Below are 22,174 nucleotides of genomic sequence, written 5' to 3'. Positions count from 1 at the left end.
ACTTCCAGGTTGTGCTGATTTGGGCATGAAATAATAACATGGTTAATGAGAAAAGCTGAGTTTATAAAAGGCCATGAGTTCATGGTTAAAGCATAAAATAATTTTTAAAAAGCAATTTATAAAAGTGAAAATGGGAAGAAATGGAAACAGCTTTTGTACATAGGAAAGGGAGCAGTGTAAGGGGGGATGGGATAAAAAATTTATTAATGAAAAATAAAATATAAAAAGTAATTTAAAAAGGAGTGAGTATAGTACATATGCCTAAAAGTGCTCAGGCAAGGCCAGGTGTGGTGGTGCATGCCTATAATCCCAGCACTGGGGAGGCTGAGGCAGGAGGATTGCTATGAGTTTGAGGCCAGCCTGGGTTAAATACTGAGTTCAAGGCCAACCTGAACTGCATCATGAGACCCTGCTTCTCAAAAACCGAGTGCTCAGGCAAAAATCCTACAATTTTTTTTTTCCAATGAACTTTTTCTCCAGAAAATGAAAGTTATTTATTTGTATAGTATGAAGTTCATGTGAGTCTGTCCAAAAAGCCACTAATGGCATTTATATGGAGGATCCAAACTAGTTATTTCTCTAGGGTGTTAGTGCCTAACTCTGAGACCTTCAGGCTGTATGTACCCAAGAAAACAGAAGCTGAAGAAATTTTGTGCCACATGCTCAAAATTATCAGAACAAGAAGAGTGCAGAAATGTCATGTTTAGAACTAATAGTTGGCCATTTCACCACGTTACATGTATAAACAAATTTTAAAATTATTTAATGAACTTTAGTTGTCACTAGAGGCAGAAGATGCTAAATTTTAATTGGGTTAGCTTTAAATATCTTAAGCTTAGTGAATGTACTCCAGAGTTCACATTTCAGTTGTATGTTTTTGAGCCAAGACTTTATAATTTTCCAAATAGAAAGGTCATGGTTTCTCTAGGACAGCATTGCAAAATAGCCTTTTAATGAGCAAAGTTTAACAAATCAAAAGTTTAGGGATTAAACTTCCCTTATATGTGGGCTAAGAGAAATGTTGCACAATAAGAATTTTCTGAGTTTATCCAAATTCTGAACATGTGTAAGATTTAGGCAGAGCTAAATTGAATTAGTAGTGTGTTGTACTCCACCCTCTTTTATTGGCTTCCAGTTAGAAAATCTTACCACAAGAAATATGCTATGTTCTTTGAAAAATCTTGTTCTACTTAGGAGTCTGATACAAAGACAATTAAAAAACAAATTATTTTACAGAAAAAATTGAATAAACCTTTGAATTTAAAAAAATTAAAAAATAGTGAATCCAGTTTCACAAGGACTTTGTTTTTAAAATTTCTAGTTCCTTCAAAGAGTAAAAGTTGCTAGTTCATGCAAATATTTGACTTATCTTTTCCCATGGAACAGAGCAATTGCGGGAATAATAAAAGTCCCTTTGGATACACTCATATAGCACCCTCTTATGCTGTTCCAGACTAAGTCCCAGCCACAGAACTGAGAACTATTCATTTCATAGAGGAAAGGGTGGAAGCATAGAGCTAAAGGATTGGAGCAATGAAAGGATGGTGGCTGCCTTGGACCAATGCTTTCGGAAGGGGAGATGCAGCTGAGTCTCATCAGGGGGCAGATGTCCTGCTCATACCTTGCACACAGACACACTTTCCCTGCCCACAGCACGGATACCAAGTGTCTCACAGGATTTCAGCCTGGGTAAGTTTAATTATAAGCAGCAAAAGGATGCTTTAGGGCAGAATGTCTTGGTCATCTCCATAGATAACCTGTAAGGTTGAGATGTTTCCATGAACTATTTTTCTATTTTTATTTTGCTGTCAAGCCAGGGATGTAGCTCAGTGGTGCCATGCCTGCCTGGCAAGGTTCTAAGTTCGATTCCTGGTACCGGAAAAAAATAAAAAGAAAAACAAAGTTATTTTGCTGTCAATTCTATGGTGAAACGTTTTTCTGACCCAAACTTGAATGATCAGAAATTGGACAGGCTGGTGTTTTTATACCATTACCTGATTTAGCGTACTGTTTGTCTCCGCTGTACTACAATTCTGATCTGGAATGTACCCAAAGGCTTGATCCCCAGCTGTGGTGCTATCACAAGACTGTGGAACCTTGGGAGTGGGACCCTTGTCAGAGGAAGTGATGCCACCGAGGGTGTGGCCTGAAGGGGCTCTTTGAATTCTGGCTCCTCCCCTTCCTTTCTTTGTTTCCAGGCTGCCATGGCCTGCTGAAATTTGGTACGTACAATGCCACCGTGAGCCCAAAGCAACAGGATCTAGAGGTCATGGCCTGAAACTTTGACAGGGTGATCCAAAATAAACCGTTCCTCGCTTTTATATTTTTTTTATTGTGTGGTACTCAGGATTGAACCCAGAGCCTCAAATGCTAGGAAAGCACTCTTAACCACTGAGATACACCATGCCCTCCCCTTTTGTTTTGAGTCAGGATCTCACTAAGTTGCCAGGCTGGCGTTGGACTTGTTATCCTTTTGCCTCAGTCTCCTGAGTACCTGAGATTACATGTGTGTACTACCATGCCTGGCTTTTATTTTTAAATTTTCAGTGCTGGGAAACACTTGGAAGGCAAGTGATCTACCATGCAGTTCAGTCCCCAATGCCAACCTTCTTTGATTATCTGTCATTTTGTCACCATAATGGAAAGATAACACATTTCCAAGTTTTTGATTATCCTTGAAACATCTTGAAGTAAAAGTTTCCCAGTTGAAATATGCATGCATGGATGTATAACAGAGGACAGATGAAATTGTACAAACTTGTTAATTTATTACAAAATGTCCACTCACAGAAAAACACAAGAAAACTTTGTATTTTTATATTTGGGAAAAGAACTGGCGCCTCAAATACAAAATAATTTACACATAATCCATACAATTTTATTTTATATAGAAATAGGTCATTATTACAACAGCTGTACAATTCACTACACTTCATCTTATAATTACATAAAATCTTTTCTTTAGAAACATCCCAACATAACAAAACATACAAAAAAGCAAAGTGCATTTGAAAAGGAAAAACCCAATCCTTGGAATCATCATGAATAAGTCCAGACACAGCATCCTCGCTCAAGGGGGACCCTGGGGTCTGTACGCCTGGGGTGGGTACCTGGCCTGGGAAACCTCTCCCTCTTAAGAGTTCTCTACAGAATTCTGAACCAGGTGCTGCAAGACTGTGCTTTGCTTGGAGTCCACCTTTATAGTTGCAATCAACAAAGTAAACAGGAAATCATCCAGTGTTATATGTAGAGGGAATCACCAGGTAGGGAATGGGCTGAAGAGCTTCATTCCATTAGGGTTGGGGTCTGCAGAGGGAATAGGTCTACGGCTTGGTTAAAACAACAAGCCTTGGCATCTGATTGGTGAGCTGTTTTTGTTGCTGTGGGCTCCAAATAAAGTCATGAGACATTATTATTATTATTATTATTTTTTTTGTGTGTGTGTGTGGTACTGGGAATTAAATGCAGGACATTGCACTTGCCAGGGAGGTGCACTGCCACTGAGCCAAATCCCCAAGCCCCTAGACCTTATTATTTTTAAGAACAGAAAATGCCTAAGTTATTTCCTCGGTGCAGCTGTGCAAATTAAAACAAAACAAAAACAACCATTTAAAAATAATGAAAAATAATCTCTTTATTCTCTCTCTGCAACAGATTTTGGACCCTGTCCTTCTCCAATGCAAAGGAAAAACAATCGAGAGAGTGAAGGCTGGCTAGAGCATGGGGACAGAGCCACTCTATGGAGTAACCGGTGCACTCTCCAGGGAGGTGGCCAGGGTGCTACCACTGCAGGTAAACTGAGTCATGCCACCTACCAGGGCACTCAGTTCTGTCCAGTATGGCTGTAGAGGGTGCCCAAGGACCTTGCAGCATGGGAAATATGGCCTTGCACTGTGCATCCAGGAGCTCTGAAATGTACGCAGGTGCCTGGAAGGCAGAGCTTTCGCTCAGACCCCTCTCCCTGTCTCCTGTCACCACCCCTCATCCACTGGTTAAAGCTGATCATGTCCGACTCCAATGCCAGGGCACTACCCAGGTGGCTGCTGGAGGCCTGACGACTCTGACAGACGGCTGACCCTGCGGGATGGGCGCGTGGGCTGGGGCTGTGCAGAAGACGGCGGGGCATAGCCAAGGGTTCCTGGCTGTTGGGAGTAGGTGGAGAGGAGCAGTGAGTCCGGCTGCTCACTGTGCAGAGAGGTTGGTGCCTGTGCCAGGAGAGAAAAAAGAGAAAAGCTTTAGAATAGGCTGTGACTGGTCAGTCCCTCAGTTGCCTTCAGAGGCTCTGCATTGCCCTGGGCATGGCAGGGGCTGGGGCAGGCTCAGATTGCAGGGCTGCCCTCCTTGGATGTCTCATGGGGAAAAATGGCTCCAGATGCATCTAGGAGGCCACGAATGGAGGCGAATGCAGCTTTGGCTCTCCTGGTGGAGGAGACTTCTGAAGCCAAGCTCTTTGCCAACACTGTGGGTTCCTTCAGGCCCAGTGTGCCTGGGGCTAAGGCTGCAGGTTGGTGTCTTGTGTGTGTTCACATCTACATGTGGCCTGTGTGGCTTTGGATGAGGGAGCCTGAGGCCGCATGCAGATGGCCAACAGGGCAGAATCTACACACACGTAAGGTGTGATGTAAATGTACGGTGAATACTTATATAAAAAAATGATTACAGTAGAAGACACAGTGCCATGAATCCTCTCAGAATCCTTCTCCTTGCTTTAAACACACTTATCCTACAGTTCTTGCCACTTTCTGAAGCAGTTCTGGAGTCCTCTTTCATGAGTGTCTTTATGAGGTGAGATTAAAAAATACAGTGAATTCTGCTGCCCAGCACCATCCAATGGAAAGGCAGCTTAAAAAACATGGTGCTGTGTAATCATCCACCAGAACTGTGTGACTTCTGGATCTCCCCTAAAGTCAAATTGACAACGAAAAGTAAATGTTTTGAATGGATTCGGGACATCAAGGCAGCTACAACAGCACAACTAGACAGATGCCTCCAAGGCCTCTTCTTCTGTCCTGGTCCTGAGAGAGCTCTCCACCCCAGACCCCTCTCCCCAGTGCTCCCCAGAGTCTGGCTGTACACTGTGGTCCCCACGGCCCCCACCCTGAGGTCCTAAGTGCAGCAAGCAGGTCCAGAGCACTGAATCTTCGCCTGGCATCTGCACGACTCTTCTCCTCATCCACCCCAAGTTCTCGCTGTGCCCCAGGACTGGCAGATCTGCAAAGCCAAAGCCTGAGCTGACACCCGTCAGGAGATCAGAGAATCACTGAACAGGTGGTCACAGCTTTGGAGGGAACTTACATCCCACACCTGCAAGGGTGATGCTCTCTGTGTCCCATAGTCCTCAAGATGTCCCTGCCACTGGACACTGTCCTCTGGCCTGGATGGAGCAGGAAGTCCTGGGGACATGCTGATGGGGCGGCTGGAGCCCTCTGGCATCATCAGTGGGTGTGTGGCTCCCATCTGAACCTAGAACTGGGGGGCCCCACCCTCCTTCCTTCCAATGTATTTGACACTTTTGTGAAATAATTTTTGCCTGGTAAATAGTAAACATATCCCAGATTTCCAGGCAAGCTCCAACTTCATACAACATTATATTTATTAAGGCAATTTGGTGAGTATTTAAATGTGATTTAACTTCATATTCATGTAAGGCTTTATTTTTTGTTATTTATTTTTGTTTTTTTGAGACAGGGTCTCACTATATAGTTCACTGGCCTTGAACTCACCATGTAGCCCAGGCTGGCCTTGAAATTGCAGTGATTCTTCTGATTCAGCTTCCCAAGTGCTGGGATTTATAGGTGTGTGCCACCACGGCTGGCCCTTGTTTTTCATTTTTGAGACAGAGTCTCACTTAGTTGCCCAGGCCAATCTCGACGCCAATCTCAATCTCTTTTTGTTGTTGTTTTTTTTTGAGACAGGGTCTTGCTATATAGTTCAGGCTAGCTTTAAACTCACTAGGTAGCCCAGGCTGGCCTAGAACTGGTGGTGATCCTCCTGCCTTAGCCTTCCAAGTGCTCAGATTACAGGTGTGTGCCACCATGCTCAGCTCAGCCTTGAACCTGTGATTCTCCTACTATGGCCTCTCAAGTAGCTGGGATTGCAGGTGTGAACCTGGCTGTGTAGGACTTTATGCATTTCCAAAAAGGCCAGCAACAACAGTCACTAAGGTCTGTTTCTGCTCTAATAAGCATATCAAGGTACAAGGTCAGGAAAAATTACTTTCTCCAAAGGATGCACAGGACCACATGAGGCATAACAACTGCTCCTTCATTTCTCATACTCCATATGCACATATTTAAAAGCCTTAGGCATTAGAAGGAATCAAACACAGGATAGAATCTGTACCCAGGGCAAAGCGACCTGGGGCTTTCAGAGGTGGCGGAGCATCTTGGCCTTGGTCCACAGGCCGGCTGCTCCCCTGGGCCCGGGTGCCCACCTGCAGGTAGTTCAGCTGCAACTGCTGGGCCGGCTGGGAGGCGGGGAAGCTGGGGTGCAGCACCGTCTGCCCCATCAGCAGGACAGGGGTCACAGCGCTGCTGCTGGCCGGGTGTGAGTCTGGACTTGGAAACTCGGCCTGGCTCGGTGCGAACCTGCTCCTTTCACAAGGGGAGGAGAAAACAGACCCTTTAAGAAAGAGGCATTGATAGGACACCAAAAGCACATGAAAAAAATAGGTAAAGCTGCATTGAAAACTTTGTACATCAAGGATGCTGTTCACAGAGGGGAAGAGTAGTCCATGGGGTGGGAGGAAACATTTACAAATCCTGTGTCTGAAGAGAGACAGATGCTCAGGATGTATCAAGGATTCTTCCAGCTCCGTCACCCCCACAGCCACCAACAAGTAACATCCACAGCTCAGCCAGAGCAACTGGAGAGGGCTTGAGTGACACTTTCCCAAAGAGAAGATCTGGGTGCCAGAGGGCACTTGCTACAAAGGTCCACATCAGAGGTCAACAGGGAAAAGCAAATCAGGGCCAAAGGAGCTGCCATTTCATATCCATTATCATGACCATTATGTAAAAAACAAAACAAAACAAAATAGAACTGGGTGTGGTACCGCAGGCTTATAATCCCAGCACTCTGAGAGGCTGAGGCAGGAGGATGGAAAGTTAGCCTAGCCTGGGGAATTTAGGGACTTGGCAAGACCCTGTTTTAAAATTAAAAAAATAAAGGTCTGGGAAAGTAGCTTAGTACAGTGGCTCTGGGCTCAATCTGTACTACCACAAAAACAAACAAAGGCAGTAGGAAAAGGATGATAAGGATATGGAGACCTGGGGTTCCTGTGCACTGGTGCTGAGAATGTAAAATGGTGTGAGACAATATGAAGAGTTCTCAAAAAATTAAACCTAGAATGACATTATGATCCAGCAGTTCACCTTCCAGCATGCACCCAAAGGAAGTGGAAGCAGGTACCTGAGGAGGCGTTTACACACACACACACACACACACACACACACACACACACACACACACACACATGGAGACCCTATTCACAATAATGCTGAAAGGCATAAACCACCCAAGTGTGCACTGATGGAGGAATGGATAAAAAATGGGATGCATCCACACAGTGGAATACTATGCAGCTTTAAAAGAGGAGGGACTCTGACTTGTGCTACAGTAGCAGTGAGGTTGGAAGATTTATGCTAAGTGAAATAAACCAGTCACCAAAGGACAGATACTCTATGTGGTACCAAAACAGAATCAGAGAGATAGAAAGTGGACAGCTAGTGTTTAATGGGCACAGAGTTGCAGTCTTGGAAGAACAGAAAGTTCTGGAGAGAATGGTAGTGATAGTTACACAACAGTGTGAATATGCTTGGTGCCACTCAGTTATATACTTCAAATAGTTAAGATGATAAATACTGCACTAGGTATATTTTAACACACACACACACACACACACACACACACACGTGCTGATATGCCAACAGTTTCCTAACAAGGGGCCAAGACTGAAATATTAAAAGATCCAAAGGTGTAGGGGTGGTGGGAGGGGAAAGGGAACGGAAAGAAGGGAAAGGAAAAATTATGAGAAAAGAAAAAAAAATGGAAATGAAATCTATGTAAATAGGGAAGGGTGGAGGGGGTGAAGGGCGCACAGGTAATGGGGAAAAAAATAAGAACCAAGATTCATCACGTACAGGTACAAGCACCCAATGATAAATGTAAACATATTGTATACCTAAAATGTACCAATAAAAGAATTAAAACAAAAACAAAAAAACAAGGGGCCAAGAAAGCCATTTAGGAAAGGGCTGGAAAATTATGGCTAAGGAATAGATGTTTGGAGTCTTGACAGTGAAGTCACCTGGTGTGGGGTTTTTAGAGGTGCCATTTCCCTGTGTGGGGTTACCTGAACTGGCTCTGAGCCCCCCACTTCTGGGAGGCCTGCATGGGGGCAGGGGAGAGAGATCCTGACCCCCAGGAGGGGGAGCTGTGGGATGATGCCTGGCAGCGACTATAGGGGAGGTGGGGAGGGTAGAAATGATTGTTTTGACCCAAAATGGTAGAGTTCTTGGAGGAAAAGGTTTCCATGTTTGCCTAGTTTGCTGCACTTGAAGCATCTCTGGAAACTGCTATATCAAGATTCTTTCTTCTCATTTGGTTTATCTAGGGGGTGATGGTGACATTTTAGACCTTTCAGACCTCTCAGTAATAACAAACAGCTGGCTGCAGCACGCATGCCCTAAGTTCTGCACTGATTCAGAGAAGGAAGGCATCCCTATACTGGAGTTTTCATTTGTGAGGGCTGTGAGGGCTGTGGAGGGACACAGGAAGGACTTCTGGGATGGCCAGGCCACTGGCAAGGCCTCTACAGGGCACTGTCGTGGGTGACCTTCAGACCCCAAGTTCACCCAGGACTCGTAGATACTGACTTCTCTGCCCAGTCCTACCATCGCTGCCTTTCAAGGGGCCAGAAACTGTTTTCCAGTAGGAAGGGTTTGCCCTCACGTCTCCAGGAACACCCCCCTCTGAAGCAGGCAGCTAAACATCTGCTGTGGTCCTGGGTACGAGAGGACAGAGGCTGGGGAAGGCAGCGGTTTGAATGTAGACCCCAAAAGTTCAGCTGTTGAAGACTCAATCCCTGGAGCCCTGTGCTATGTAAGAGGGCGAGAGGAAGTAACTAGAGTGGCGCCCCTAGGACAGCCCTGGTGGCTTCATGAGAGCCAGCACCCTTGCTCTGACTATCCATGTGGTGCCTCTGCCCTGTGATGACAAGGCAGGAAGGCTTCCCAGGTGCAGGGTAGATGTGGGTGCCATGCTCAGAGCTGTGACCCACATAAACCTCCACTGTTGTTCTTGAGACAGGATCTCACTCTGTAGCCCAGGCTGGCCCCAAATGCCTAATTAGCGATCCTCCTTCCTCAGCCTCCACACACACATATGCACCACCACAGCCAGCTCTGGACTATCATTCTAAGGAGCAAGGTGGAGGGCAGCAAGGGAACAGCTGTGAGGCTTCTCAGCCTTCCCCGCCTCCCCAGCCACCTACTTGACATGCTGTCCCGTCCTGCTGGCCTCTGCGGGTGCCCTTGAGTCACAGGACCCAGGCATCATGGGCTGGATGGGCTGGCTCAGCAGCAGCCTTCGAGCGGAGGAGGAGAAAGGGCCAGTGTCAGTCAGCAGCCAGGCAGCCAGGTGACCACCTCCCCACTCCATGCTCAGCGGGGCCACCTCCCGGCCACCAGCACCCTGTGCCCTCTCCTGCCACCTCCTGCAGAGCCCTCGGCCTCTGTCTGAACTCAGCCTCCCATCAAGGCAGACAAGAGGAAAGAGTGTATATGGTGCCTCAGTTTCCCTTTTGCACAGCTGGGTGGGTGGTGACGCACCTGAGCTGCTGGTCATGGCTGAAGTCAGGGCCTGGCTGGCACTGGCTGGCATCCTGGGAGGTGGGCACGGGGGCAGCCAGGCTCAGAGCCGGGGGCAGCAGTGCTGCAGTGCTGCCAAAGGGGGGCGGCAGGCTGCTGGCTGAGCGGCTGCTCCCCTGCATCACCTGGGGACTTCTCATGGGCTTCAGACCCTGGAGTATCATTGAACAGGAAAAAAGAAAAGTTTAGACTTGAGCTGGGCATGATGGTGCATGCCTGCAATCCCAGCACTCCAGGAGCCCGAAGCAGGAGGATCTCAATTTCAAACCCAGCCTTGGGCCACTTGGCAACGTCATGATACTCTGCCTCTAAATAAAAAATGAAAAAAGGCTGGGGGTGAAGCTCTGGGTTTGATTCCCTGCAGCACAAACCAAACAAAATGAAAAACAAGAATTTTAGACTTAGCTCAGATCATCTCTGCATGAAACCAACCTCCCCAGAGAATCCATGCCGGCTTTTCTTGGAAGCACTGAACCCTTTTTCAGGTTACAACTGTCTTCTCATTGGGTGGGAGGCTCCACAAGGATCCCTGGAGTCCTTTGGGTCTTAGGCAGTGCCAGCCTCTCAGTGGCCAAGTAAAGAACTGAACCCTGTCTTTTGCTTCACAAAGTCCACTCCAGATGCACAGACTCTTTCCAGTGCCCCCTAAATCACCAGGCTTCCTATGCCCCAGGGCCTTTGCATAAGTCAATCCTCTGTGTGGGATGCCCTTTCTCTGCTATTGCCAAGGCTCCTCTTGCCCCTCATGTATTTGCTCCAGGACTGTCTTCTCCCGGAAGCCCCTGGCCACCTGTTTAAACCTCCAAGCCTCACCCTGGCCCCACTAGCTTTGCTACATCGCCACTGAATGACTTATGGCGATTTTTACTCATATTCCTCTCTCCCTTCTCTTGGAACAGATTCTTTTCCCATCCTTTTTGCTCACTGTTCTCCCTCAGTGCTTAGAAGTCAGTGCCTGGCATGCGATGATTACTCAATACATGTTGGTGCAGTGGAATTGTGAATGAAAAGGGGCAGGCTGGGTTTGCTTCCCAGTTCCTGTCTGTCCCACTGACAGTTGCTCCCCACGATGACACCACAGTGCTTTGCTACAAACCCTTCAGTATCTGGTAGGGCAAACGCTGTTCATTTTCTGTTTTCCAGAATTTCCTTGGCTAATTCTCACCCATTTATTTTTCTCATGGCTTTTCATTTTCAAGCAAAACCCTTACATTTGGATAAGGACTGGCTAAAGTCTCCTGCACACGAACAATTATCTGTCTCTCTCCATATCCTCGAATTCGGTCAACCACTCCTCAAAAATATTTGAAAAATAATTATGCCTGTAATGAACTCATACAGATTTTTTCTTATCATTATTCCCTAAATAACACAACTCTCTATGTAGGACTGCCAGCGGATGAAGTATTTAAAGTCATCTAGAGATGATTTAAAGTATATGGGGGAGGGGTGCAGCACCCATGGCAGAGAATGCACCTGGTATATGCAAGGCCCTGGCTTCAGTCCCCAGCACCAAACAAGCAAAAAGTCTACAGGAGGACGTATCTATGCAAATACCAGGCCATTTTAGAAAAGGGACTTTGCATCCATGGCTCTCAGTACCCACAGCAGCCCTAAACCCACACCCTCTGGATGCTGAGGTTGACTTTGGTACTGAGCTGTGGTGGGCGCCCCTGGCTGAGTTCCCTGTCTTTGAGGGCAAGGACCTGGCCCGTTCGTCTTGTCCCATGTGGATACAGATGCTTAGTGGGTGCTCATGGAAGCCCCTGTAGCCGCGTGGCATGAAGGCTGAGGCCAGACGCTTTCTGCCTGCCAGCCTTCGATCTCAGGAAAGGGGCACTCGGGGCTTCTCCAGTCCTCTCCACTCGAGGGCCCAGGGAGACAAAAGGTTGGGGGCGGCTGGTACTGAGTGGCTCAGGCTGCATGAGAAGGGCTGGGTGGGATTCTGGGTGGCCCAGAGGAACAAGGAGGCCCTGGGCGAAGGGACAATAAACAGAAGAGGCTGCTCTGGTGGGGAATGGCAGAAACCAGGAGCAGGAGAGGAGATGCAGGATGGGTGTTTTGGGGCCACTGGTGTGAGGGTCTGGGGTGTCTGTTGCCTCCTGTTCTAATGCAGTATCAAAGTGGAAAGTTGCTACTGCCTGGTGTCTTCAGGGGCAAAAGTGGAAAATACACAAGGAAGCCAATACAACTTGGACCTTCAAAGTGACTTTAAAAAAGAAAAGTAGAGGGCCGGGGATTTACCTCAGTGGTTTCACTGCCTGATGCACAAGCGCAAGGACCTGAGTTCGATCCCCGGTACCAAAAAGAAAAAAGTAGAGAAAAATACACCACCATGTGCCACCTGGGTCCAGCAGCTGTCATTGTTATTGGGTCTCATCAGCTGCCGGGACCAAGTACGTCCTGGCCTGCAAGGGTTCACCTGCTCCAGGCGAGGATCGAACTGGGTCAGGGTACGCTCACCTGGCTTGCAATCACGGTGGATTCTCTGAGCAGGTGCTGGCTTGTGACCTGGGCCGAGGCCATTTGCCCTGGAAGCTGGGGGCTTGTCATGAGCTGGGGCTGAGCTGCGGCAGCCACCCTTTGTGGCAGCTGCTGCTGTGCCTCTGGCTGCTGGGCACTGCTGAAGCTCAGGGAGACGGCCGGCTGTTGCAGGAACATCTGGAGGCAGAGAGTAACAGCTGTAAGGGGGGCAGGTGCGCACCTGCTGTGTGTCCCCTGTCACAGGAAGAGGGCAGATCTTTGGTGCCTCCTGACTGGCCTGGAAATGGCTCATTGACCAGCTGTAGTCAGCAAGCACCCAGGGTACCCAGCAGCCAGCCAGGGACTGGACAGAGTAATCAGGTTGTGGAGGCACCACCTCTGCCCTCATGAAGGCTGTCGTCAAGAGGCTGAGTGAGGTCTGATGGTATGAAAGAAGCTGGGACCCAGATGCTTTAGGAATAATTTGATACACACACTTATTGATAGCTGAAGTTGGTTCATTGGTTTCTATTAGAAGGAAGACATATCTAGGGAGCTTTATATCTCTGGGTTTAGTACCTGCAGATTCAACCAATCTTGGATTGGAAATACTTGGGAAAAAATTCCATCTGTACCAAACACATACAGATTATTTTCTTTATCATCATTTCCTAAACCATATAGGACAACAGCTATTTACACAGCACTTGCACTGGATTAGGTATGTGGACAACACATGATAACCTAGAGGTGATTTAAAGTATACAGGGGAATGCGAGTAGGTTCTGTGCAAATGCCATGCTATTTTCCATAAAGGACATTTGTGGATTTGGGTATCCTTGGGGAATGCTGCGACCAAACCCTCATGAATCCTGAAGGCTGACTGTATTTGATTTGAAACAGTTAAGTGCTTAGGAAGATTTTACTTGTTAGGTTTCTATGTTTTCTTTGTTAGTTACATGAAATGTTTGACAGCTTCAGATATGTAAAATTTGTCAGTGAATAGGTTTGATAATGTTGATTATTCATAATTTGCTAAACTTATAAACTAATTGAACATAAACAAAAACAAGTGGAAGGATTGTTCTTGTAAGACCAAATTAGTAGATCAGTAAGAAAAACTGGATCTGTAAGTTGACTCTGGATATTAAAGAAAACCAGCTTTAAATGATTTTCATAATAATTTAACCAAGGACTTACAGTACTTCTTTTAGCAAAATCCTCTCTTGGGCATTAAAAACACTCTCTAGGGCCAGGGATTAGCTCAGTGGTTCTGCCACCTGCCTCGAAAGTGCAAGGTTTCAAGTTCAATCCCTGGTACCAAAAAGAAAACAAAACCACTCTCTAACTTTATCTTTGTTGATTTCCACTATGGTTCTCTCAGGAGGTGCTTCCTCCTCCAGCCCTGGACCTACATGTTCACCCAGGACATAGTGACTGGCAGACATAGCTGTATAACGGGGCCTGCATAACAGGTGCTGCCTGGCAGGTGTAAGCTGGTGCACACAGGTGCTGGGAGGAGCCCAAGGGCTGGGCCAGCTCAGGGCTCATTCACAGTGGCCTGGGTCACCAGGAGCTACCCACGGTAGACAGGTGCTGCCCGGTGACCTGGCTGATCTGTGCTCTTTTCATCTCCCATCTCCTCTCACGCCTTAGCTCCAACCCAGAAGCCCAAAGTTTCTAAACAGGAGACTGTCAGCTTAGAGGCTGGGAAGAATTTTCTGGTATCCATCATCTCAGACTCAGGACCCTCGAGGGTAACCTATTCCTCACCAATTCAGCAAAAACCTAATATTCAAACCCAATTACCATATAGTTTTTGGTAGGATACAATTTACATTGATTAGAATTCAAATAAATGTGTGCTTTATTTATGACAGGTATTCATTATTATCTAGCTGAAAAGGGACACACTTGAGTTCCAACCACCACCCCACCATCTGTTAGCAGTAGAACCTTGGGCAGTTTCATCATTCTTTAGAGCCTTAGTTTCCTCATTCAAAAAATAGCAACATTAACAGCAGATACCCCATAAAGGATTACATGACGTCAATGTATATAAAGTACCTGAGACTCAGGAAATGTAAATAAATGTTAGGCAATAATAAGGCGAAAGAAAGGATATTTTTGCTCCTTTGACTCTTGGAGCATATTAAAATTATCTGATAAATGAACAAATGGAAAAAATACATGAATGAATGAACGGATGAAACGTTTTGCTCAAACCATTTCTACTAGTTTTACATAGCAGACTTTTCTGCTTCTTTGTCCCACTGATGTACGAGTATGTTTGTTGACACCAGAAATCCTGTTCTTGTTATGTCCTTGCAGTGCTCAGCTAGGTGCTTGGTACATAATGAGTACCTGCCAGATGGATGGATGGATGGATGGAAGGTTGGATGGAAGGAAGATAGGTAGAAGGAGGAATGGATGGAAGGAAGGATAGATGGATGCATGGATGGGTGGATGGAAGGAACGATGGATGGGAAGAAGGGAGGATGGATGGACTGAGGGAAAGGATGGGTTGATGTATGGCTGAAAGTACCAACCAAGGGACAGATACATCATTTGTGTTGCTACAGATGTCCTTGTAGGCATTCATCCAAGTAGCCAGCAGAGAGTGCACATGATCTCAGAAAGAGCAAGAGGTGGCCTTGCACTCACTGTGGGGGCCACAGGGCCTTTTCCCAGAGAGCCATGGCCTACCTGGGGCCCCTCAGGATCCCAGTGAGATGCAAACACCAACAGCTTTAGAGGACCTTCCCTCATAATCCAATTAAAAGTCCATACTTAGCAAACACTGGAGACTCAAGGTCTCACTGGCAGTACTTAAGTGTGAAGTGAAATGAGGAAAATCCACTAAGCTGGGTTACAAGACCCTGGGAGGGGAATCCTGGCCTGCTGCTACACACGTTCACACCTCGGCTGCCTTAGCAATAAAGCAGAAGTGGGTTTTGGCTGTTGCTTTTGGTTTTTTTTGAGACAGGCTCTCACCATGTAGTTCAGACTGGTCTTGAACTCACTATGTTACCTAGCCCAGCCAGGCTTTGAATTCAGTGATCCTCCTGCCTCAGCCTCCCAAGTAGTGGAATTATAGGCATGTGCCTTCACACCTTGCCTAATAAAGCAGAATTTTATGGCTTAAGAACATGACTTCCTAAAAGGGCTTTGGGATCAATTTTATAGAAAATATGTAAAAACAAAATGAAACAAAATATAATTCCCTAATTCAAAGAGGGAAAGTTATCAGAGGAAAAAAAGTCCCTAATATTCAAGCACAAATCAATCCTACATTCACCCGTGATTTTTCATTTTTCTTATCTGCTCACTTTTATGAATTCTTGCCATTCTAAGACATGTTCGAGGCACACAGTAGGGAAATGGTCCGATGAAACCTCAGTGCTCATGAGTCACCATTAGGCTTCATCAGGTCTCGCTATTGCATCATCCTTATTTCATCTCTGCCCACTCCTGGGGTGGGAGCTGGGAGAATTTTTACTTGCTTATTCTTTGCACTTAAAGCATATAGTTTTTTGTTGTTGTTGTTTGTTTGTTTTTAAAGCAAATGCCACATTTTGGTTAGGTGTTGTAGAATCATTTCCTTAAATCTTGTGAGGAAACAAGAAGGCAGACTGTGGAGGAAGTGTTCTCTGGGTGACCCCCTGTGGATTTCCATGTTCTCTGGAAAATTCCACCTTGAGGATAAGGACAAGGGAATGAACACAGGGAAGGAAAGAACCCAGAGGAGAATGAACCAGAGGGCCTGATGTCCCCATCACCCGCTACAGAGCTCTGGTGCTCTTAAAAGCAGGTGCTTTGCATGTTAATAAAGGGAAACACCATCATTCTTTGCAACACGGAGTCAGAGCAGCAACTTTGTTGCCTGCTATTTAAAAATCTTGCTTTCTTTTTTTTTTTTTTGGTACCAGGAATCGAACTCGGGTCCTTGAGCTTGCAAGGCAGGCGGCGGAACCATTGAGCTAAATCCTCGGCCCTAAAAATCTTGCTTTAAGGTGGAAAAGCAGGAGGCAGGGGCACCAAGCCCGAGAAAGATGTCCTCAGACCCACCTGGGCTTTCAGCATTTTCCTGCTCATTTCTCCCTTCCTCCTGGTGTAAAGATCCCATTACAGTAATTGAGTCGGGCAAGTTATGGGCTACCAATCTCACCTTGGGTACAGCAAGGAACATATTATAGTGAGGACAGGATAAGCAAAAAGGAACTTTTTACTAATGTGACAGCTTGATCACCCATTTCTCTTTGTGTGACCTCATCAGCTGGGGTGTCAGTGAGGTGGAGAGAGAGCGGTAGGACTCGAATGTGACTTAGGCTGGCGTAGATGCCAGAGGCTGTGGACGCAGGGTAGGAGGGAGCAGCCAGTGTCCCTCCTGGGGTACCTCACCTCCAAGCAGAGCTGCAGGAGACCCTGGGAAGCAGATGGCTGAAAAGAGGTCTCTCCAGCCACCAGCAAGACCACAGAGCCTGCCAGTAAGGGGGCCTGAGCTTCAGGAATGCAGCGGCCAGCTGGGGTGGGGTCTCTGTGGCAGGGATGGGACAGCCACAGGAACAGTACTCTGTCACTTCTGCTTCACCTCTCCTAAATGCTTGCTGTTCTCAGGGTAGACACCAAGGTTGGTGAGGAGGATGTTTACATTGAAGGGCTGGGTCCCATGGTGCACTTGCGAACATAACTGTCGTGGGTTGAAGTAAGTAAAACTTAAGAAAAAGAATCTGTCCTTGAAAGAGATCCAATTCATACAGTCTTTCCTCCCCCCAAGAAATTGTTCAAAAGGATTCCAAGAACTGACATTGGTGGGGGGAACAGTGTTACAGTTCCTGTCTAGATGTCCCTCAGGAGCCTCAGGCCCTCCTAGCTGGGGCTTTTGGAAGGTGGTTGGATTCTGGGGGCTTAGAGCTGACTTCCTGTTAGGAGGTGGGGCCTGGCTGGAAGAGGTGGTCACAGGGGGTGTGAACCGGAAGTGTTGATCTCCCTCTGCAGCTCCTCCCTTGACTCTCTGCTTCCTGTCTGCCATGAGGTGAGCAGCTCTCCTCTGCCAGACCCTTCCATCATGTCCTTCCTGCCTTGGAACCAGCTGACCACACAAGGACTGGGGGCAAGACTGAAGCTGTCCTGTGACCCAAGACTGAGCCTGGCATCCAGCATAGTGATCATATGCCAGATGCATGAATGACCATGCAACTGGAGCAGTGAAGAGAGTGTGCCCCCCCAGCATGAGAGTGAGGGATGAGGGCACCATGGGGATCTCTTGGGTGGCCTGGAGCCAGGGCAGGAGGTGGTTCTGTGCTCCATGCTTTGCCTGTGGAGGGGCTTGGGAAGTCCTGCCCACTGGGGAGCTGGACTGAGGGCTATCCCAGGACATGGTGTCACCTGTACGCTGGAGTCCTGCACCAGGCACAGCTGCTCCTGGATCTTGTGGAGCTCTTCCTGCTGCCACCGGATGTTGGCCTGCAGCACCCGCGTCCGCTGCTCCAGCTGGTCCTTAATGGTCTGGAACATGCTGAGCTGTGCGGAGAACTTCCCGGCAGAGGGAAGACACATCAAATCAGAGAGCTAGTTCAACCTGGCAGGTGGGTCTCTCTGCCATTGGTCCCATCAGCCCTGGATGCTTCCCTTCCAGTCCCCTGGCCATCCTTCCCGGCATCCCTACACCACAGGGGTCACAGGGTACCCAGCCAGCTGTCCTCAGGCTGAAATGACTTCAGGTCACATTTATTGCCTGATGGCTGGGAGGCCCACAGATGAGAACAGGACCTGATGAGCCACGCTCACAAACAGATGTTCCTGATTGAATCAGGTGGACAAAAGACTCCAGGGATGAAGATCACAAACAGGGCATCTGAGAGCCCCTTTTCCTCCTTGGGCATGGCAGACTGTAAGTGACAGTTTGATGGCATTTCTGGGCCCTGTCATGTCCTGAGTCTGATCCTGGCTCTCTCCAAGTGGGCCTAGGGCCACAGAGGCCTCCTCCTTCACTCCTGTCCCTGGCCCACTTGCTGCTTTGCACGCACATGCAGACGTGCACGCACACACACACAGATACAGCAGAGGAGACAGGTACTGACACTCCCCAAGTGACAAGGCAGAGGACCCCAGGTCTGCTTTGCTCAGTGTACCCAGTCTCCCTGCTCTCAGGCCCTTGGTTGCCTCTGGGGACAGGACTGGCTTTAGGAGCATCTTGCTGGTGATCTCTGCCTATCACCTGTCTGCCTCCACATGGTGCTTTCCTGCAGGACATGTCAAGGAGAAGCGGGTGCACTTCCTGGGGCCCCCAGTGTGATAGGGGTGCTCTGGACTGTGACTTGTCTTTTCTCTAGTCTTTTCCTTTCTTTCTTTCTCTCTCCCTACTGTCCCATTTGCCTTCCTTTTTACACTTCACATCATTCCGTCCATCTGTAGAGTTGAGAACAGAGAAGGTACACTTGGTCCCTCTCTTCCTGCTCCTAATTCTCCACCGGCAACCTACCCATCCTTCTGAGGCCAACCCAAGTGCCACCTCCTCCAGGAGGCCACTAGACTATTTTGTCACCAATCCTACAGAAACATATGCCCTGTTGTGGCAGTTTCTGCTCACCTTTCCCTTTACCTCTGAGAACTAAGAGTAAGGACCTTGTTTCAACCCTTTTTGCACCCCAGCCCCTCCCCTTCACCCTGGCCCCCATGATAGCTCCCTGCATGTTGGGGAAGCAAGGAAGGAATCACTCAGCCAAGCTGTAATCTTTTAAAAAAATATGGTATTTACAGCTCCAGACCCACAGCTTTTTAGATCCTTTCTGAATCTTCCTATAACATTTGGCTTAATTCGGATTTTTCTAAAATACCATGGCCACTTTGGCATTGTCAACCATGAAGGCGATGTGGAAGAGTGGCAGAGAGATGACCAGAGATGGGTGTGAGGGTGAAAAACAGACACAGGTTAAGAGCTCTTAGGACATGTGAGGTGTGACTAAAAGATAAGGTGAATGCTTAAATTAAAAAAAACTTACATTCTCTACTATGAATGTTATCATTAAGTATATCTAAAATGGACCCATAAATATTTTGCTTCAAAAAAAAATAAGAGCAGCAAAACAAAAACAACAAAAAAAACTTACAGTAAAGGACACATTGCCATGAAGCCCCTCAAAATCCCCTTTGCTGTGAACACACTTATCCCATGGTTCTTGTCACTTTCTGAAGCAGTTCTGGAAGTCCCCTTTTGGGAGTGTCTTCAGTTGCATTGTTGTGGCTCCCTTGATGTCTTGATCCATTCAAAATGTTTCCCTTTCATGGTCATTTTGACTCGGAGGAAGAGCTGGAAGTCACACAGTGCCAGATCCGGTGAATAAGGTGGATGAGGATACAGTGTCATGTTTTATGGGCTGCCTTTCTGTTGGATGGCACTTAGCAGCAGCATTCACCATATTTTTGATCTCACCTCATAAAGACACTCATGAAAGAGGACTTGCAGAACTGCTGCAGAGAGCAGCAAGAACCATGGGGTAAGCATGTTTGAAGTAAGGGAAGGATTTTGAGGGAGATTAATGGCAACGTGTCTTTTGCTGTAATACGTTTTTAAGATCTATGCATTCCCTGTATATTGTGATCACCCCTTGTAGGTGGCGACCCCAGAAGGGCAGACAAGCACAGGTGTACAGATGAGGCTCTTCCCTCCACTTGCCCCACCTGTACCTTGGGAGGAGTTTTCCCATGACAGGGCCCTGGTTGGGGCCACATGTGTGACCCACATCAGTGCCAACAGCCTGCACGCTTTAGAGGACGTCACACCCTGTGGAGGCTGCACTGCCAGTCCCAAGCCCCAGACCCACCTGTGCCATGGGGGCAGGCGGACTCTGCAAAATGGTCTGAGGCAGGAGCTGCTGCGTGAGGTCACAGGATGCTGGGGAAGGCAGAGGTGCCTGGGAGAGAGCAGGGGTGAGTTAAGCGGCAGTGGGATCTAAAACTCGCGGAGGCTCTGGGGCTAAGGGCTCAGCTTTGAAATTCTGAGCTTTATCTTTAAAATCCACTTGGATTTTGTATTCTGTATACACTCATGTCAATTTTGTTACAAATACGTTTAAAACTAGTTGCCAAATAAGTGACATAACTTCACATCCCGCCCACCCCCAGGACTTCTATGTCTAAGGGCCGTGGAATCCCTGGGAAGAGTGAGCATGCTCTGAGCCCACACCATGTGGTCACACACCCCTGCTGAGAAGTTTAGGTCACGCACGTACTGGCATCGTGGCCACCTGGCTGAGCCCGGGCACCGGTAACTCTTGGGGCAAGGTGGCCAATCTTGGCAAAGAGGTGGTGCTGGCCTCGGCCATCAGCTTGGTCGGAGTGGCTGTAAGAAATCAGGGAATGACCCTCCTGGCACACGCATACTTCCAGGCTGTCTTAATGGGAGGGGACACCAGAGCTTGGGTAGACCTCCCAGGAGGGAAGTCACCATGCAGGGAAGCAGGCAGAAGCTACCATAGGTGGGTCCCAGACTTCATTTAGGCCACTTGGTCCAACCACCTGTTGATCAAACACCTCCCCAGGGACCCTGAAAGTGGCTCTGTTATCTGATGCACTTTGCTCGAGTGGAGATGTTGAAGTGTGGAGGGATCCTGGGTAACAGATGAATGGAGAGAAATGAGGACAGTGGCTGTCTCATCCCTGGGCGTCCCCAGGACCACACTCACAGGCAGGCTCCGACATAGCCGTGTGTGTGGACTTGTGGGAACTCCTTGAGGACACAGATGGTGAAGGACTGGCGTTCAGGCCCGGGGCACCAGTGTCCAGTGTGGTACAGTGCTGCTGGGGGTCCAGGCTGGAGCCCTTGTCCTGAAACACATGCACAGAAAGCCCTCACCCACCATCCAGGTCAGGACGAGTGATGCAGCTTTCCTTCTAAACACCTGGAACAATGTAGAAGTTGTTGAGACAAACCTGTGGCCCTTTGGGGACAATTCTAGACACCAAAGGAGGAGCAGATCCACCCTATAACCAGACCGGCACCAAGCAGCTCCCAGCCCATAGGCAGTATTTGTTATACTTTCTCGCCTTCGATTTTGATCTTTCAGATTTTTTCCAACTGACTTTATGTTTTATTTTTTCCTCACAATCATCATCCATAATTTTGGCTTTTTGAGAAGAATCAGGTTCTAGAAATAAGGTTGTTGCCTGCACTGGACTGCTGACATGTCCAATGAGACAAAGGCCTTGGGGACCTTTCCAGGGCGCTTCCCACATCACTTTTGGTGACATCAGTGGCCTCTCGGCCTGAGTGACCCCCGAGTGGAAAGTGGGGTCTCCTATCTTTTGAACTCTGGATCTTTACGGGTCCTGCCCCCCAGGATATCTCGGTCTTAAACACGCTCGGTGAGAAAGCAACTGTGGTGTCCAACCCCGAGTGACGATGTTCCTATCCTCTACGATGTGGGGTCAGAGGTGCATGAACACAGGGTTGTGATCCACTCTCAGTGATGACTTTCCTGAGCCCTGTTCCTGCCTAGGCTAGGAGGATGGAGATGCCAGCACCACTGGGCTACGTCAACTGGCTGGTCTATGCCCTTGGTCTCAGGAACGGACCTCGTGTGTGAGTCCACATGGCGATTATGTCTTTCCAGATGGGAATGTGGGGGGGTTGATGCCAGGCGTGCGTGCACACGTGTTTATGTGCATGTATATATGCAAAGAGGGCTGGAGTAACTGACACAGGCCTCTGTGCAAAAAATCAGAGTGGAAGGAAGTACCTGTTTGTGCTGCCAGAAGTGGCAGCTGGCAGACTTGGCTGCTCAGGGACAGGGTCTCCTCAGATAGCGTTGCCCTGAGGGTCCCTGACCCAGGACTGTGTG

At 47.8% G+C, this 22,174-nt stretch overlaps 1 protein-coding gene across 23 annotated transcripts in view; it reads right to left on the bottom strand.

Annotated features, from left to right (window-relative positions):
- Positions 1 to 2,803: 2,803 nt before the first annotated feature.
- Positions 2,804 to 22,174, bottom strand: part of Npas2 (neuronal PAS domain protein 2) — a 154,012-nt gene continuing 134,641 nt past the window's right edge. For 21 of the 23 annotated variants that reach the window (XM_021258099.2, XM_021258102.2, XM_021258101.2 and 18 more), the window contains 9 exons: positions 21,020 to 21,161; positions 20,567 to 20,676; positions 20,159 to 20,248; positions 17,721 to 17,867; positions 12,333 to 12,530; positions 9,831 to 10,021; positions 9,494 to 9,586; positions 6,434 to 6,593; positions 2,804 to 4,205 (listed from right to left, as the gene is read on the bottom strand). In XM_021258099.2, the coding sequence (XP_021113758.1) occupies positions 4,029 to 4,205; positions 6,434 to 6,593; positions 9,494 to 9,586; positions 9,831 to 10,021; positions 12,333 to 12,530; positions 17,721 to 17,867; positions 20,159 to 20,248; positions 20,567 to 20,676; positions 21,020 to 21,161 (1,308 nt within the window). In that variant the 3' untranslated portion in view covers positions 2,804 to 4,028. The remainder of the gene's footprint in view (positions 4,206 to 6,433; positions 6,594 to 9,493; positions 9,587 to 9,830; positions 10,022 to 12,332; positions 12,531 to 17,720; positions 17,868 to 20,158; positions 20,249 to 20,566; positions 20,677 to 21,019; positions 21,162 to 22,174) is intronic. The other 2 variants (XM_087203643.1, XM_087203661.1) reach the window with 1 other exon arrangement.

Source organism: Heterocephalus glaber, unplaced genomic scaffold (assembly GCF_053883595.1).
Source record: "Heterocephalus glaber isolate CG9 unplaced genomic scaffold, H.glaber_assembly_v1.0 deba00000470, whole genome shotgun sequence".
Classification (NCBI taxonomy): domain Eukaryota; kingdom Metazoa; phylum Chordata; class Mammalia; order Rodentia; family Bathyergidae; genus Heterocephalus; species Heterocephalus glaber.
This window is presented reverse-complemented; position numbering and strand designations above follow the sequence as displayed.